The following is a 19,215-nucleotide window of genomic DNA, read 5'->3' as shown; positions in this document are numbered from 1 at the left end:
TCGAAGCTTTCTGAGAGGTGGTATACTAGTGCGGATATCACCATTAAACAGAACGGCAATATGGTCAGGGCCAGGAACGTGAGCTGGTACCACGCCGTCTTGACCAACGTCCAGTACACCACTGTCACGTTTTCGGGGTTGCCGTCGTCGTATAGCGTGACATCGTGACACCGGTACACCGTGCGTAACATGTGGTCGTCCATTGACTGGCAAAACATGTGTCTCTCTTCGTTGGTGAAGATAACATTGGGTTCACAGCACTGGATTTCCATAACGCTGTCGCCAGCGGTAATCTTAATCGGTGGAATTTTTATCACAAATGTAATTGGATCGGTGATTTTGGATCCGGCGCTGACGGCTTTTTTGAGGACGATCAACAAGTTCGAATTGCGGTCAGCCATTATGACCAGACGTGACACAATGCGGGCGCCGCTCAGGGCCGCCTCAGGGATGAAGTTGGCTATGACGGCCAGCAAGCAACTCAAAGATGCGCGTGAATTCATGATGTCGATATTATTATAAATTGTTATTTGTGTAATAGTGGCTGGATGGGAGTGGACCGGTCAAAGAATCGCAAAGGCAATGTATATTATAAAATTACTGTATTTAATCTATTTGCTATTGTTGTGTACTTTTAAATCAAATCGAATAATTATATTATTTATAATATTTACTATGTGGTAAATGATGTAGTTGATACGGAAAATTTAGAAAGGGATTCTGTGAGAGCGTAATTTTTCAGGAAAATGCAATGCAGATTCATTTAAATATAAACTTTGTGGCAATGTACTTGGTTGTTGTGGTTTAGGAAATAGTTTTATTTTAATAGCGGGCGTTACTTAAGGTTCAGGATTGTCACTAGAACTAACAAATGTTTTTTTTTTCTTCCACTTTTTTCGGCTTTTTTTTTCTTTTTCCACATCTGTGTTAAGGTCTGCATTGACTTCAGATTTTTTTAGTTTACGTTTGGCATCTTCGAAGTCATCTAAAATACATTTGATTAAATTATTAAAATAAAACAAATTAAATATTCCTACAAACAATAATTACATTGCAAGTATAAATTAGATGATTTGTACAAACGTTTATTGAGTTTGGTCTTTAGCATAGTAATTTACTTTTAAGCGATTAATAATAGTGAAATCCGACTGCCATGAATTTATAGTCATACCATATTTTATTAAATTAAGTGTAAGGATTATCATTTATCAGGTATGCTTTCAAGTTTCAACTATATATTTTAATACTGTCCTATACAAAATATAATATTTATAAAGTTTGAAATTACCATAGAATCCCAGTGTAGATGTCTTACAGTCTGGCCAAGTTATTTCAGGACTTGTATTATGTTTTACTGCATTAAGGTATTGTAGGTCTGAAATAAAAACTCCTCGTTTGGGCCAATAGCTGGTTCCTGATGACCCAGTGTCCGTTCAACTTTTAGGTTCAATTTGTACACCACCACCATCATACTCAATAACACACCAAATAGGTGTATCAGCCATTTATTCTTATACAGTTTAACCTATGGACAATATTATAAAATATTTATAAGAATATTTGTTTTATTATTTTAAATAAATATTAATATTTATTATATTGTATCAACTTAATATCAGATCGATAGCTATTAGGTATGAACTCATCCAACTCCCCCCTTTTACAAGACCCCGAAGTGATAACTCTCCCATGACTACTATAGAAGTAGTATTTACGAAGTTTTTGACATAAATATAATACAATATACATTCTTGTATTATTATGTATTATTATATGGTCACGAGAATAACTCTAATATAATTTGTATTATACTCACAAAATATGTTTTTCGACAATATTCGGGTGATTTATAGCCTTAAAATAAAAGTTACAACTAGCGTTCGCCTGTTAACCGAAGCGCCTAAATGACAAGGTATAAAAAACAAGAACCCATTTTAGTCATTAAAGGTTAGTCAAGCGCAGGACTCAAAAATACAAAATGTCCGACACTAGAGCGTATTGATTATTTTTCCTGCGCTTGCGCACACACAAACCCACACACGCGCATTACACAGACACTCGGCCAGACATAAATAACTTTAAAATGGGAAAATTAGATCGTTGTAGAAAAGAAACGTCATACTACTGTCTAATTTGTGATGTGCCGCTTGGCATTAGCAATTGTTTTGAAATTTACCACACAAAAAAACAATATTGGTAAAAATATATTTATTATTATTATATTGTATCAACTTAATATCAGATCGATATCTTAGGTATGAACTCGTCCAACAACACCTCATGTTTTGGTAGACTAGTTCCACCCAGACTACTATTTTAGAAGTAGTATTTACGAAGTGTTTGACATAAATAATTATAATACAATATACATTCGTGTATTATTATGTATTATTACATGGTCACGAGAATAACTATATAATATTATATGTATTATACTCACAAAATATATGTTTTATCGACAGGATTCGTGTGATTTATATATTATAGCCTTGAAATAAAAGTTACAACTAGCGTTCGTCTGTCACCGCAGCGCCGAAATGATAAACAAAATATGAGAAACGAGAAATTGCCAACGCTAGAGGGTATTGATTATTTTTCTGCGCTTGCGCACACACAAACCGACACACGCGCATTACACAGACACTCGGCCAGACATGAATAATTTTAAAATGGGAAAATTAGATCGTTGTAAAAAAGAAATGTCATACTATTGTCCAATTTGTGATGTGGCGCTTTGCATTGACAATTATTTTGAAATTGACCACACAAAAAAACAACATATGGCTATTATAGCTCTTGTAGGGGTTGGAACGGTTGGTTGGTACGTGTGTAGATACCTATGCGTGACAAGGTTTTTGCCACTATGAACCCGGGTGATCATACATCCAGCAATTAGTGGTAGCGGCTGTTACTTACTCTCATGTCGCGCCAAGTCACATAATTAATTATTATGAATATTATACAAATCCTATGAAAAGATGCAAATCATTAAATATATAAATATATTCTAATCAAACAGTTTTACAATTTAGAAATGAAAATCAATTACTTACATGCATTTAGCCTGACTGGTTCCTTGAGTCTGTTGCGGTCTTGTAGGGCTTGAAGAAATACTTAAGTCTAATTTTTTACATTCAGGTAATTTTTCATCTGATCCATCGACACAATCGTACTTACCATTACATTTTGAATTTTTACTTACACATGCACCGTAATTACAACAAAACGCAGATCCCGGACATCTATATTTACATAAATAATATAAATACAAAATAAGAACAGATATTATATATTTTATAAATCCCTTAAAACTTATTAGCTTTATTTCCCTACGTTTTAAAAAATAAAGCACACAGACTTTGGGTTTCATCTGACTTATCTGAACAAACTAAGTTAGTCTAACTTAGTAATGGATGCTAGACCATGAATAAATAAAATAAAAAATTATATTAAAATAAAAAAAATTTAAATTCTATGGAAATGTTATCATGGTGTGTTTTATATATAGATTATAGTATAATATATAAAAACATAACAAAATATTATGTTATGCATTTGAATTAAATTCGATCAAAATTCAAAGTATGTACTTATTATATAATATTTAACACAATTAGTTATTATTAATAGTTTTAATTTTTAAGAAATGTGCTTGGGAGTCATGTGAGTATTATATAAGAAAAATTGTTTGGTAATAAATCAACTTTAGATTCTAAAAGATTCCATTTGACATTTGGATATTAACCGTTTTTTATATTGTTTATATTTTTTTACATGCATTTGAGTCTATTATTATTCAATTATAATACCTATTAGCTATATTACCTGGCGTTGCCCGGGGATAAATGTAACCATATTTATTATTCATAAGCCATATTTTTTTTCTTACGTGAAGCCAATTGCAAACAGAAATAAACAAATATTCGATAATGATTTTAATGGCGGGTAAGCCACCCTAAAACAACCCTTAAAAATACGCAAATTCAAGGCTTATATAATACATAGAAAAAACACATTAAGTATCAAATTTCCAAAACAGATTCCGAAATTTAAATCTACAATTGACAGCTTAAGGTACATCCAAAACAAAATAAATAACCGAAAAAGAATCTATGAGTCTTGACATAGAAAAATCCTACGAATGCACGTGGAAACACGGAATCATTTAAAAACAAAGCACAATATCATGCCACGGAAACCTACTTATTGGACATAACCATAGCATTCCAATCAAAAATAGGCAACACGTCATCTTCTGAGAAATGTTTGCAAGAAAATGGAATCCCACAAGTTTATCCTGATATCATTTTACATTATTTACATTATTATACATTATTTTAGCCATAAACAATATATCCAACACCATCACTGAACCCCTCAAATACACTCTGTTCGTAGACGACTTAAATATTTTTTACGGGAGCAAAAAAACAAACACAATACAAAATCTACTTAAAAAATATAAATAAATTGAAATTGATCTTCAGGGATGATCGGTAATAATGGGTTTGCAAGATATGGGGGCTATAGAAATACAAAAATGTCAATAATACATATTTATCTATCATTATTTATAATTTATAAAAATAGTCCAAGTAGCAAGTATAATAGATACGCACCTACTAGATTCGATATAATGTCATATATTTAATATTTTTATAAACTAGTCTTAAGCCCTATAATTATCTTTAGCTACATTTTTATAACTGAGAAACTATTAATTTGAATTTTAAATTAGATAAATCCAAATTTTAAAAAACGTATCCATCACTAAATAAAAGATTGGTATAAAACGGGAGGAATTGAAAACAACATTTTGTATCACCACAGGACAGTCCCAAAGAATTAAGCAAATCTCAAGAACAATTAGTTAATTGTATCTACATATGACAATATAATAAAATACATTACATATATATAAATAGAAATATATATAGAATTGTAAAATTATGTGTGAATTTTCATTATGTGTGAACAGTGGCGTGGTGAACGATAATTTCAGAGGTAATTACCTCAGAGATTTTTTAAAGTTTCGCTAAAGCATACGTTATACACCGGAATGTATCTCAAATAATACATAAATTGTCATGATCAATGATATAACACCTTTGTATGTAGCAAATGTCCACGATGCAACTATATGCATTATGCAGTATGCATTAATTTCGTTGTCGTTTGCAGCTATCGTTATTATATTATATTATCTATATGTCCGTATACTTGTTATGTATGTTACCTACCTAATTAATATTTATACTATTATGTAATCGGTATCGACGACAGCGCGATACTGCGATAGCCGTTATATATTATAATAAACAGTCTTAATCAGATCGTACTCGCTGTAGATGTTTTTTCGTCCGCTGCACTCCGCGTGTCTGTATAAATGAATACAAATATAACATTTGGCGACGAAGAAAATGCGTTATACGTTTTTTTTTGTTAAAAATATATAAAGGAAATCGTATAGATTCTAATGTGCGTGATTAATATATGAAAAGTGTTTGGTTTCTTTTGTGGTCTTGCAAACGTACAAACGAAGTTCATAATGTCGAACAAAATTTCGTCCTATGTGCCAGATGAGGAACCGTTTAAAAATTATCATGATCGTTTAAGGGCTCAGTTGTCAGTGTTAAAAGTGAAAGACGATCAACGTCAAAAGCACCTCATTGCGTTTATAGGTTCAGAAGCCTACAGTCAATTGAATAACGCATGTTTACCGTGTCATCCCTCAGAAAAGACTTTTGAAGAACTAGTCACATATTTGGACGCGATATATTCGCCACGGCGTTTAGTGGTGAGTGACCGTTTTAAATTTAATCAGTGCTGTCAAAGTCCGGGGGAATCGGTACAAGAATTTATCACTACGTTAAAAAAGTTAGCAAGTCACTGTGAATTTGACACATTTTTGGATGATGCACTTCGCGACAGACTAATTGTAGGTCTACGGATGAAGCTTGTCAAAGAAAATTACTGGGAGAGTCATCACTAACTTTTCAGAAAGCATGTGAAAAAGCTTTGGACTCAGAATTAGTGAAAAATCAGTCCAACCATATAAAAAATAAATCTCAAGTAAATTGGATCGCAAAAAATTACAAAAATAAACCACAGTCTAAGACAGATCAGTTAAAGAAAAATACCAGTGCAGTACCAAGTAGTAGTCAGTCAAACAATCAAAGCGCCGAGGGGTCAAAACGAGGTAGTCAATCGTACAGTCAGTCACAACAGGGATCAAGTAAGTAGACGAGTCAATGTTACCGGTGTGGAAGAACTCATGATGCTCGTAACTGTCCAGAAAAGCAATGGGAGTGTTTCAATTGCAAACTAAAAGGACATGTATCGGTAATGTGTAGAAATAAGAAAAAAAACTATTAAATTAGTAGAAACTGTTAATAATATACAATGTATAAATAGTATTGAAAGTTTAAAAGTAAATGAACCACTCATTATTGATTTGGTTGTAAATGATCAGTTAATGACATTTGAAGTCGATAGTCACCAATCAAACCCATCAAATAGGTATTGGTACATTTTGATTAATCAACAAAATGTATAATGATAATCGTTCAACTTGCTAGATATGCGTATGCCAATCTAGTCTAGATTCATTGCTTGCACTTTGTATTGCTTTCAGTAGTTGATCACCAAAGTAAAACAATATTGATATTGTTAATATTTTATTTAAGTTTATGTTAAATTTTAATCGCCACTATAGGTATAACTAAGTGTCCTGTCTAACATCTAAATCATCTCATGATGTAAAGATACACGCAGTACCAGACATTGACAACGTTTTAATATAGTTACCTACCATATAAATAATATACCGCGTAACAGTGGCGCTCTTAACATTTATAATTAACCAAATCCATGTCGAAGCGTTTTAAACGTTTTTGCCAATAACATTTGTTTAGCCCATCTTAAATTATGTGCATTGATATCTTTTGAAGAAAAAAATGTTAACATTACAAAAACATAAACAGAACAATACCTCACATTATTGGTCTGCGTTGTTGGTCTACTAGTTTGATACTGCGGTGCAGATGTTGTGGTCGGCCTCTGCATGATTTGCGAGGTTCAGTTAAATAATGGCAAAGGTTTGGGGTTTCCATTGCAGTCTGCTTCATCGGAACCGTCAGCTCAGTGCTGCAAACCGTCGCATTTTTTTCGATTACTTATACAGGCACCATACTTGCACTTGAACGTACTCGTTGGACACCTTTAAAACGTTAAATGTTAATAATATAATAGCTAATTATAACAGTTACATGTGATATGCATGTTGTACATTTCTTTTTAAATTCCGATGAATACGTACACCCTTGGTTTACACAATTCTGATGTTTCGTCAGATCCGTCATTGCAATCTAAAGTTCCATCACAAATGGATGTTATATCTATACATTGGCCAGATGAACAACGGTATTCCTCTAGATTTCTTAATAATAAAAATATTTTTTTATTTTTACAAATTAATAGTTGCATTATAACATATAATATTAGTAAAATATACTATAAACAATAAATATATTATGATTTTTACACAAAATCCAAAGTTTTTTATTGATATTAATAATACTCGTGTATATATTATTATAATAGGTAATTTTTTTTTTATAAGTCTTAACCCCTGCAACTATGGCCATTATAGCTCTTGTAGGGGTTGGAACGGTTGGTTGGTACGTGTGTAGGTACCTATGCTTGGCAAGGTTATTGCCACTATGAACCCGGGTGATCATCCATCCAGGAATTAATGGTAGCGGCTGTTACTTACTCTCATGTCGCGCCAAGTCACATAATTAATTCTTATGAATATTATACAAATCCTATGAAAAGATGCAAATCATTAAATATATAAATATATTCTAATCAAACAGTTTTACAATTTAGAAATGAAAATCAATTACTTACATGCATTTAGCCTGACTGGTTCCTTGAGTCTGTTGCGGTCTTGTAGGGCTTGAAGAAATACTTAAGTCTAGTTTTTTACATTCAGGTAATTTTTAATCTGATCCATCGACACATTCGTACTTACCATTACATTTTGAATTTTTACTTACACATTCACCGTAATTACAACGAAACGCAGATCCCGGACATCTATATTTACATAAATAATATAAATACAAAATAAGAACAGATATTATATATTTTATAAATCCCTTAAAACTTATTAGCTTTATTTCCGTACGTTTTAAAAAATGAAGCACACAGACTTTGGGTTTCATCTGACTTATCTGAACAATCTGCGAGTCCATCGCAAATTGACGCCAGATCAACGCACTCCTTATTTGTACAGCTGAACATGTTTCTGTTAACACAACTTGCAATGTATCAATATGCTTGAAGTTTTAAGAAAAAATAATTTATTATAATGTTATAAAAATAATTCATAACAAACATAATTTTTATAAGCATTTAGTCTATAACATAGAAATGTTAATATATACCTACCTTATAACTTCATAGTCACAACACCTTTAATAGGTATAGGTACCTACGTTTATTCGTTTTGAATGTTTAGTAATTTAGGAATGGTTAATAATTTAAAAATCATTAGAATTTAAGGGGATTTAGGGATTTAATCACACCCTTAACAAACTTAAAAATAGTTATGAAATATTATTTGAAATTTTTATTTTTTAAAATAACCAAACATTCAAGCACCTAATATTATATTATATATTTACAAAATATACTATGTAGGATTGTAGGTTTATAAGGAAGTGACGATCAGTGGCGTATATCTCGGTAAGAGGTTCAACACCCTCCATACTAGAAAATAAAAGTATGTGTGTGTAGAGTTATTATCATTAATTATAATGTCGAGAATCCCATTCTGGATTCCCCCTCCCCCTCCCTGGAATTAAATTATATATACGCCACTGGTGATGATTATTAGTAGGTAATAGTATTTTGTTAAGACAGAATATAGTTACCCACACTGAACATGAGACAATTTGACGTTTTTCGGTTAATGGATTGCACATTATGCCCGTTCCTAAAACAAATAACTCGTGTTATAATAATGACGTATACATTAATTATATAGGTCTGGTGGAGTAGCCCACACAATTATAATGTTAATCAGATGGAGGAGGTGAGATAAATCCCTCCATACTATACACAAATTCACCTCATTCATCAAACAACAACAATTTCTTACAATAAATATATAATGTTTTTATTGGTAGCTATTCAATTGGTAGTACATACCAGTTATATAAATATTGGAGTTGAAATGTATAATTCAAAATAGTTTAACTATGAAATCTTCGAGATTATTTGTCAAATACAGAATATTTTTATAGAACGCATATTACCTATTAATAAATTGTATCCATGTAAAATTATATTAAAAAATTGAAAATACTACCATATACTGATTAAACCCCATACATCAAATCGCAAAGATGAAGTAGTTATTAATAGATTACGTATAGGTCACTCAAAGATGTCCCATGGACATCTTATGCGCAGAGAAGATCCTGTAATGTGCCAAACCTGCGGAGAACCTCTTACAGTCAAGCGGGTTCTTGTCTAGTGTCTAAACCATATAGAAATAACCAGAAAAAGCCTAGAAATGTCTAAAAACCTCTTCGAAGCCCTTAGCCCAATCCAAGACAACACCAACAAAATCATCACATTTCTAAAACTATTGATATGCACAACTTAATCCAAGGAAACCATTTTATTATTTATATGTAACTAATATAATTCTTTTTTTGGTTGCAAGCGAATAACTTAGTAATTGATGCTAGACCATGAATAAATAAAATAAAAAAAATTAAAATTTTATGGAAATGTTATCATGGTGTGTTTTATATATAGATTATAGTATAATATATAAAAACATAACATAATATTATGTTATGCATTTGAATTAAATTCGATCAAAATTCAAAGTATGTACTTATTATATAATATTTAACACAATTAGTTATTATTAATAGTTTTAATTTATAAGAAATGTGCTTGGGAGTCATGTGAGTAATATATAAGCGAAAATGTTTGGTAATAAATCAATTTTAGATTCTAGAAGATTCCATTTGACATTTGGATAATAACCGTTTTAGATTCTGAGCGAAGCGATGAATGTATTGATTCTACAATGATGTGTGTTTTTTTTTTTATTTTTTTTTTTATTTTTGTGTCTGTCATTACCTTTTAGGACAGTAAAAGTGCTTGGACTTTCTTCAATAGTAACTTTTCTGAAAAGTAAAAATTTCCTAGTAGTTTTCACAAGCGACGTGAAAAACAAAAGAAAAATTAAGGAAAAACGGGAATTTTTACGCAAAATCTGTTTTCGAGAAAATCGATTTTGGTTTTTGGTGTAACTCTAAAACAAATGACCGTAGGGACATGAAATTTTGACTGAATGTTTATATTAGCATTTGCTATACACCATAAAATGTTGAAAATATTTTGACTCTTTTTGAGCTGTTTACGGACAATGTCAGTTTTCAATTTTTTTAGTTTTTTTTTCTATAAATATCAATAAATTTTTATTTGTTGGGTAAAAAAGCGTGAAAATTTAATATAAGGCCCCTGATATATCGTTCTAATAGCAGTTGAAAAATATTAAAAATACATACGCACAATTTTTTTTTATAAGCATTTAAAGTTCAAATGTTGACAACATTTTCAAATTTATAATTTATTAATTATTTTGTAGTTAAAAATTTATAAATTTATAAATTTTTAACTTTTATGGCTAAGGATTGAACATTTAAAACAAGGCTCCACGTAAATAGGTTATATATAAATTACTTTATTCACAATAATATCATCAAATATACTTGGTAAAATCATAGGCTGACTGACCGTTTTCGCTCAGAATCGTTTTTCTTATACAATGATATTATATTATTGAATTCAAATTTAACACCATCCATTACAGTGACCCACTTGTAACCTACCGTACAGCAGAGCGACATCCACTTATCCACCTTTTTTATATTGTTTATATTTTTTTACATGCATTTGAGTCTATTATTATACAATTATTATACCTATTAGCTATATTACCCGGCGTTGCCTGGGGATAAATATAACCGAGATGGACAATCCACGTTCAGCGAATAGTAGGAAGGCCATATTTTTTTTCTTACGTGAAACCAATTGCAAACAGAAATAATCAAATATTCGATAAAGATTTTTATGACGGGTAAGCCACCCTAAAACAACCCTTAAAAAAACGCAAATTCAAGGCATATATAATACATAGAAAAAACACAGTAAGTATCAAATTTCCAAAACAGATTCCGAAATTTAAATCTACAATTGACAGCTTAAGGTACATCCAAACCAAAATAAATAACCTACGCATAAATACGCACCTACTAGATTCGATATAACGTCATATATTTTATATTTTTATAAACCAGTCTAAAGCCCTATAATTATCTTTAGCTACATTTTTATAACTGAGAAACTATTAATTTGAATTTCAAATTAGATAAATCCAAATTTTAAAAACGTATCCACTAAATAAACGATTAGTATAAAACGGGAGGAATTGAAAACATTATTTTGTATCACTTCAGGACAGTCCCAAAGTAGTAAACAAATCTCAAGAACAATTAACATTGGTCAATATGTCTCATATAGTGGGGAAACCGGAGAAGTAACACAGGGGATTAGGGGAATCCCTACAAGTTTTTAACAATATTATCATGCAAAGATAAATTCATCATTTGTTTGTTTTGTCCCAGGTCTTCCCTATTATACTGCCACGTCTATATAAGGGTGGTGCAGCCAATGTAAAAAATATAAATAAGATTTATATTTAAATTTTAAATGTATGCTTTGCGTTTACTTAAATAATATAAATATAGGTAATAATAGGTAATATCAAATATGTATTATATAGTAGATAGATGAGGTAATCTATATATATATAACTGAAATCAAGCAAAAGAGGAAATCTTTGTTACGGTTTGGCTTCGAAACTTCTTATCCAATTGTCATGCAGTTTTTTTTAAATGAAAGAGGATATCACGGAGCAGGTTTTAGGCATAAATAAAGTCCGATAATGTAAGTCAATAATTAGTTATCTATACATATAAAATCCAAATACCACTGACTCACCGATCGCTGTATCTAAAAAACTACTCAACGTACGGACTTGAAATTTGGAATAGAGGTTCTTCTCATATTTTCACCGTGCAATAAGAAAGGATTTTCAAATATTTTGCGTTTTAGTGGAGTAATTAACGATTATAATTATTCACAGCCAATACGTGATAAAATTTCTATTGTAAATCTCAAAATTCCTGTTTGAACACCGACCGGGGGTGATCACTTCCCTTTTTAAATTAGCCTATGACACTCACAAAGAATGTGGCTTTGTATTGGTGAAAGAATTTTCGAAATCGGTTCAGTCGATTCGGAGTGTATCCCGAACATACAAACAAACGCTATCATTTTATAGTATAGAGATAAGATATAAATTAATATTTTTGTGTAGATTAGACCTCTGGGAAGAAGATAGGCTAATTTAAAAAGTGTTAAATTTGTTTTTTTTTTATTCATCGGATTTTAGTACGGTTGCGTTAGGCTTTAGTATTAATTTATCATATTAATCCTCCGGAGGTGAAATTAAGTAAAAATGACAAACTTTGTACAATTTTGATACTTTAGACTCTAAAGTTTAGAGTGTAACGATTATCGTCATCGACATCGTACATTACTCCCTACGTTGAGCACGGCTAATATGCTGAGTGTTAGTAATGACAAATGTGTATATATGTATGAAATATATATTATGCTGACGCGATGTTTAGCTCACATCGTGTAAATAACCGACCTGGACGCCTGGCGGGGGTCAGTTATGATAGAGTCGACAGTGAGGTAGTCGATAGAAGACAGTCGGCGGTTGATAGTTGGATGGTCAAGAATGAGGAGTCATAGTCGGTGGTCGATAGAGGAACTCGAGGACTGACAACGACCTGAAGAGGACCTGCGGACGACCAGCTCAACCCACATTTGGACATCGGCACCCACGACACACCATGGCCCGATCGGTAGCCCGGAGTTATAATTTATAAGTATACTTTCAATATTGTAACTTGTAGTATATAATTATAATACATCAATAACAGAGATATATATATATATATACATTACGTTGAGTACTTGCTTCACATAAGGTAACCCTGATCCCTAGTAATAATATCACACACCGAGGTCGAGTCTCTGAGACCTCGTTAATATAAACAGAACGACACCGGAACGGGTAAGAGCCCAGGTGAAGAGGAGACGTTACAAGAATTAAATCATACACTTACGTATACAAACAGCTCGGGGTCCGCGATCTACCGCAGGCAGGTTGCCTACCTGATAATATACTGCTGCGAATCAGAATTTTTATTCCGGGCAACAGAAAAGTTAAGATAAATTTTATACACCATAAACCGAATATTAAATAACGAATTGAACAAAGTTTGAGTCATATAGAATTGGTACATTTAACGGGCGACGAAGTGCCAGCGGGATCAGCTATTATAATATACGCATCGTAATGTATTGAAATTATTACGTACCATAAATGAAACAAAGACATGTTAGCCAGGAGAACGAAGATTTCATGGCCATCGACCGGCGATGAAAGTATACTGTAAATTTAATAAGATAATAACACTAAAAATATAATATTTTATTAAAATGTATTAATTGTTGACTGGTTCATAAATAACTGCCTACAATATATTAAACACTCAAATGGTTAATAAATCTTATACTATTATTAATAATATGTGAACGCCTATGATCGACTAAATAAGGAATAGGAGACTTCATTGCAGTATTTTTAACCCCCACTAAATGTATAAGTGAAGTTTCCCCCACCACGACTATTCGTTTTTCAAGTGTCTAAATAAAATTAATATTAATTATGTCGAAGTAGAATAAAATGAATAATTCAAACGTAAAATATAAAACGGAAATATTTATTTATCTGTTGTTGCAAATTTATAATACCTACGTACTAGTTATATAGATTAGGTATACCTAATATTATATTATATTATATATATATAATATATACATATATATTATTATTATTATAAATATTATATTTCTATATATTCTAGAACTTGAACAATCGTGTAATTAAGATATACTTCATGAAACATATCATAGACTCTATCATATAGATATATTGTATAATATGAAATTTTTTTGACATGCATTTGAGTCTATTATTATACAATAATTATACATAGAAAAAACACATTAAGTATAAGAGTCTTATAAGTCTTGACATAGACAAATCCTACGACTACACGTGGAAACATGTTTTTACTATGTTTAATTCGATTTGTAAGTTAGCTGCTCCGTAGGGACTTTCGAATGCGTCGAACAATATTTTTTTCATATCGCCCCATTCTATAATTTCCTTATATCTGGTTACGTTAAAAGCTCTGTCCGATAGTTTAGTAGCTGCTATTATTTTTAACATGAAAGGGTGCTGTTCTGAGTCTACCGTACTTATAATTACTTCGCATGCATTTAAAAATGGATATATTTCGAATTGTCCTGAATAGTTAGGAATTAATTATATTGCGTCTAACGCGCTTATCGGTTTCATATCGGTACCGCCTGTTATTTTCTTAGCTTTGACTATTCTTTTCAATATATCATATAATATTATATAATATGAAATTGTTTTTAATTAATAAAATCATCCTCAGATTCTGTTTTTTTGCAAAATGACTTAAATGTCTTATCAATCTGGTGTGAAAAACAATTATTGTAAAATATTGATAATTGCAAAGTAATGTCATTTTCTAGGTCTCGCACTCCAGTTCTTCATAATTATTAGGTATTTAGATAATATATTGTTTCATCTTGATTTAGGTGTTACGTTTAGTTCGAATTCATCTATCATTAAACATTGTTTATATATTTCCAAAATTCGTCATCGATTCTACGATTCATTAGTAGGAGAAATCTAAAGATTTTACTTATGCCTTTAAAACGTTATATTTTTCACTGGTACGTTCTATTCTAGAAAATCTGGAAATATAATTTGATAGTCTGGTCACGCTCTGAAAATACACATATTCAATGCCCTGAATCCATTCAAAATAGTTTCCTTCGCTTTATATAATACAAATGTGATATTCTACGTCAACCTTATGATCTCGTTCACCATATTGTAATGATATCACACATCATTATAATAAATAAACTAAAATCTTACAGAATAATAAATAACGGCCAGACTGTCGTTCGTAGAAATCAGTCATCCCGAATAAAACTATTGTCACCGACAAAAAGGTCTTTGCCGCCGAAGAGAAATCTAGTTCGGGGAAAATACAAAAACGTTTGATAAAACCACCTACCACTCTCTGGTCGGCATATCCGTGTCGTCCCTTAAACGAGTGCATGAGCACCAACCACCAGAGTAACAACCTCTCAAGTCTCAAAAAACCGATTTCAACGAGCGACAACTGGACTCCTTATGCGAGCAATAATCAGTGCGTTCTTTATTTCAATTTGTATATTTGAAGTATTACATTGTTTCATCTAAAACCTAAAACTCCTACAGAAAACCAATAATTTAATAAATGATCCTGTAAATAGAATCATGAGGTTAGCTATAATGATAGCCAAATCGATATTTTTAATTTTAACTCTATTGTATAAATTGTATCTACATATGACAATATAATAAGATACATTACATAAATATAAATAGAAATATATATAGAATTGTAAAATTATGTGTGAATTTTCATTACGTGTGAACAGTGGCGTGGTGAACGATAATTTCAGAGGTAATTACCTCGGAGATTTTTTAAAGTTTCACTAAAGCATACGTTATACACCGGAATGTATCTCAAATAATATAATTATTTAGATAAAGTTATAGATAAAATATAGTATATACAATATACTATAATATATATGTATAAAATTTAGATAAACATATAGATACAGTATTATTGTTTGCATTGATGTTAAAAAAAAAAGATATCATAACAAAAAACCTTCGTAAACTACGTGTAAAAATGGCTAAGTAAGAAAAAAATAAGACCTTTAAGCACTATGTGATATCATGCATAAATGCTAAGTATATTGAATTTTTGTAAACTTATTTTGTTTCAATAATTTATTTACTTGGTGATTAATTATTTAGAGTAGTATGTAAAAATAAATAATAATAAGTTATATTTTAATAATCCTTCGCCATTTAATTATTTTGTTTATCACACTTTGTTTCTTTTAAGAAATTATTCCTCGCCAAGTAAATAAATTATTGAAACAAAATAAGTTCACTTAAATTCAATATAGGTACTAAGCATTTATTCATGATATCACATCTTTATAGTGCTTATACACTTATATTTTTTTTTACATGTAGTTTACGAAGGGTTTTTGTTGTGTTATATAATATTGATGTATTGTAGTACGAAAATAAAATATAACTGGATGGTCGAATATTATTTTATAGCGGAGTGATGACACACATCTGCAACGTCGTATTATGTATAACTGCTATGATATCAATAGTTGTATCTATATTATGAATATTTAAATATTATGTAGTTGACAATTTGTTTACCGATTTGCACATATTTATACCTACATTTAAGTACTTACATTATAGTATTATACATTCATAATAGTACAGTATTTGTATTGAGAATTTACCATGATATAAACAAACATTTTTTTGAAGAGTAAAAGGTAGTAAAAAAGTATGAACATTTAAATATTATGTAATTTATTATTCGTTTAACGATTTGCACATATTTATACCTACATTTAGGTAGTTACATTATAGTATTATACATTCAGAATAGTACAGTAGGTTAATTTGTATTGAGAATTTACCATAATATAAACAAACATTTTTTTGAAGAGTAAAAGGTAGTTAAAATGTACATACATTTCCTCTCCACCTTCCTCCCCAAAAAAAAATTAAAAAAATTAACAAATGTGGTGTACACTTAAGTGACATCATATTAATATACTCGTTGAAGGTCATCGTGTAAATAATTTAAAATACTTTATTTCGGTTAAGTACAATGGCTCAATATTTTTTTTACAATGATCATCAAGTATTTGTACAATTCTAAAATTTAGTTTATTAAAACCTCACAATTTTCAATTATTAATTAATTTTTCGGACAAATAACAGAATGTCATTCGTATCAAAGATATTTGGTTTTCACAGACATTTCGACGGAGAGTTTATACATTTACTATGAATTTGTTCTGTAATAATAATACATATTTGTAATATTGTAAAAAGGTACTAATTCAATGTCCTGGACGTGGTGGGAATCAGAGGGGGGAGGGATAACTTCATCGTCAGTGGCAGCGGCGGCGAAGTTTCTAAGGGCAGTAGGTGGTTAGCAACCTTGTAGTTAAAAACGGCCGACCGCCGGTTCTAGATATATGTTATAAATAGTCCTTAAACGACGCAGGATCCGTCAGAGTATTTTGCGTTACAGTCACTGATTCAGGTGTGTTATCGCAGCGCATTTTACTGAAAAATTACGCTCTCTCAGAATCTCTTTCTAAATTTTCCGTATCAACTGCATCATTGACCGCACAGTAAATATTATAAATAATATAATTATTCGATTTGATTTAAAAATACATAACAATACCAAACACATTAAATACAGTAATTTTATAATAGACATTGCCTTTGCGATTCTTTGACCGGTCCACGTCCATCCAGCCACCATTACATAAATAACAATTTATAATAATATCGACATCATGAATTCACACGCATCTTTGAGTTGCTTGCTGGCCGTCATAGCCATCTTCATCACCGAGGCGGACGTGAGCGGCGCATACATTGTGTCACGTCCGGCCGTAATGGCTGGCCGCAATTCGTTCTTGTTGATCGCCCTCAAAAAAGTCGTCGGCGCCAGGTCCAAAATTACCGATTCCACTACATTTGTGATTAAAATTCCACCGGTCAAGATTACCGCTGCCGACAGCGATATGGAAATCCCGTGCTGAGAACCCAATAATATTTTCGCCAATGAAGGGAAGCACATTTTTCGCCAGACAATGAGCGACCACTTGTTACGCACGGTGTGTCGGTGTCACGATGTCATGCTATACGACGACGGCAACCCCGAAAACGTGCCAGTGGTGTACGGAACGTTGACCAAGACGGCGTGGTATCAGATAACGTTCCTGGTCTTGACCATATTATCGTTCTGTATAATGTTGATAACCGCAATAGTATACCACTTCTCGGAAAACTGTGAGCACAGCCGTACGTTGAAAACCTTACGATGAGCGTCTTCTCGTCGCATTGCATTGCCTTTTTCGCCGAGAAAAATAAAAAAAAATTTTAATATTGCATTAAATTAAGTGTAAGGATTATCATTTATCAGCTAAGCTTTCAAGTTTCAACTATATTTAATACTGTCCTCTACAAAATAAAATATCTATAAAAGAATTTAAAATTACCATAGAATCCCAGTATAGTTGGTTTCTGGTGATCCAGTCTCTGTCTAACTTCATCACCATCATCAAACTCAATAACTCATCAAATAGGTGTATCTGCCATTTATTCTTACACAGTTTAACCTATGGAAAATATTATAATATATTTATATGAATATTTGTTTTATAATTTTAAAAAACAATATATGATTATGGTACTTAATGTTATATGTTTACATATACATACAATTTACTATTCCCATTTAGCTTATACATAAAACAAATATATTATATACATTTATCAATAATTAGTCTTAGTGCAATCGCCATTCAATAGTGGGAAAACTGCTAGACTATTACTGATATCATGCTTCCATGCTAAAGCTATACATTTGCATATTATGTCAGATACTAGCCTAATTTGAATATTTTCGGAAATACTACTAACTTAGTAACAATCAAGTAAATTAGACTGACAAGGAGTTTCATATATTTCTCCTTTAGTTAAGAAAGTTTTACCTAAAACTACCATGCATTTCAGATGTTTGCCATATCCAAAGTTATGAACAACAACTATGTCACGGTGATGATTGCATCCTTAAATTGCTTATTGACATCAGTACCTATGTTAATACTATAATATATTATTATAATACACATCAGATAGTTTTAAAGTTTTATGTGTAGTTTTAATATTGGAGCTAAATATGTTTAAACTTTTATTTCCAACTACGCAAAATGTTCTTTTATAGTATACAGGGTGATTCACTTAACGTAAGAAACACTTTATTT

The 19,215-nt window shown here is 31.1% G+C and overlaps 1 protein-coding gene and 1 pseudogene across 1 annotated transcript in view; one reads left to right on the top strand and one right to left on the bottom strand.

Annotated features, from left to right (window-relative positions):
• The window catches only part of LOC132933376 (uncharacterized), a 92,372-nt gene extending 89,805 nt beyond the window's left edge, over positions 1–2,567 (bottom strand). The window contains exons 1-3 of the mRNA XM_060999671.1: positions 2,441–2,567; positions 1,289–1,525; positions 8–985 (exon numbers count right to left, since the gene is read on the bottom strand). Of these exons, the coding sequence (XP_060855654.1) occupies positions 8–503 (496 nt within the window). The 5' untranslated portion in view covers positions 504–985; positions 1,289–1,525; positions 2,441–2,567. The remainder of the gene's footprint in view (positions 1–7; positions 986–1,288; positions 1,526–2,440) is intronic.
• Positions 2,568–5,548: 2,981 nt separating this feature from the next.
• On the top strand, positions 5,549–8,347 carry LOC132933375 (uncharacterized; annotated as a pseudogene).
• The last annotated feature ends 10,868 nt before the right edge of the window (positions 8,348–19,215 follow it).

Source organism: Metopolophium dirhodum, chromosome 1, assembly GCF_019925205.1.
Source record: "Metopolophium dirhodum isolate CAU chromosome 1, ASM1992520v1, whole genome shotgun sequence".
Lineage (NCBI taxonomy): Eukaryota > Metazoa > Arthropoda > Insecta > Hemiptera > Aphididae > Metopolophium > Metopolophium dirhodum.
The sequence above is the reverse complement of the archived record's forward strand: the minus strand, read 5'-3'. Positions and strand labels throughout refer to the sequence as shown.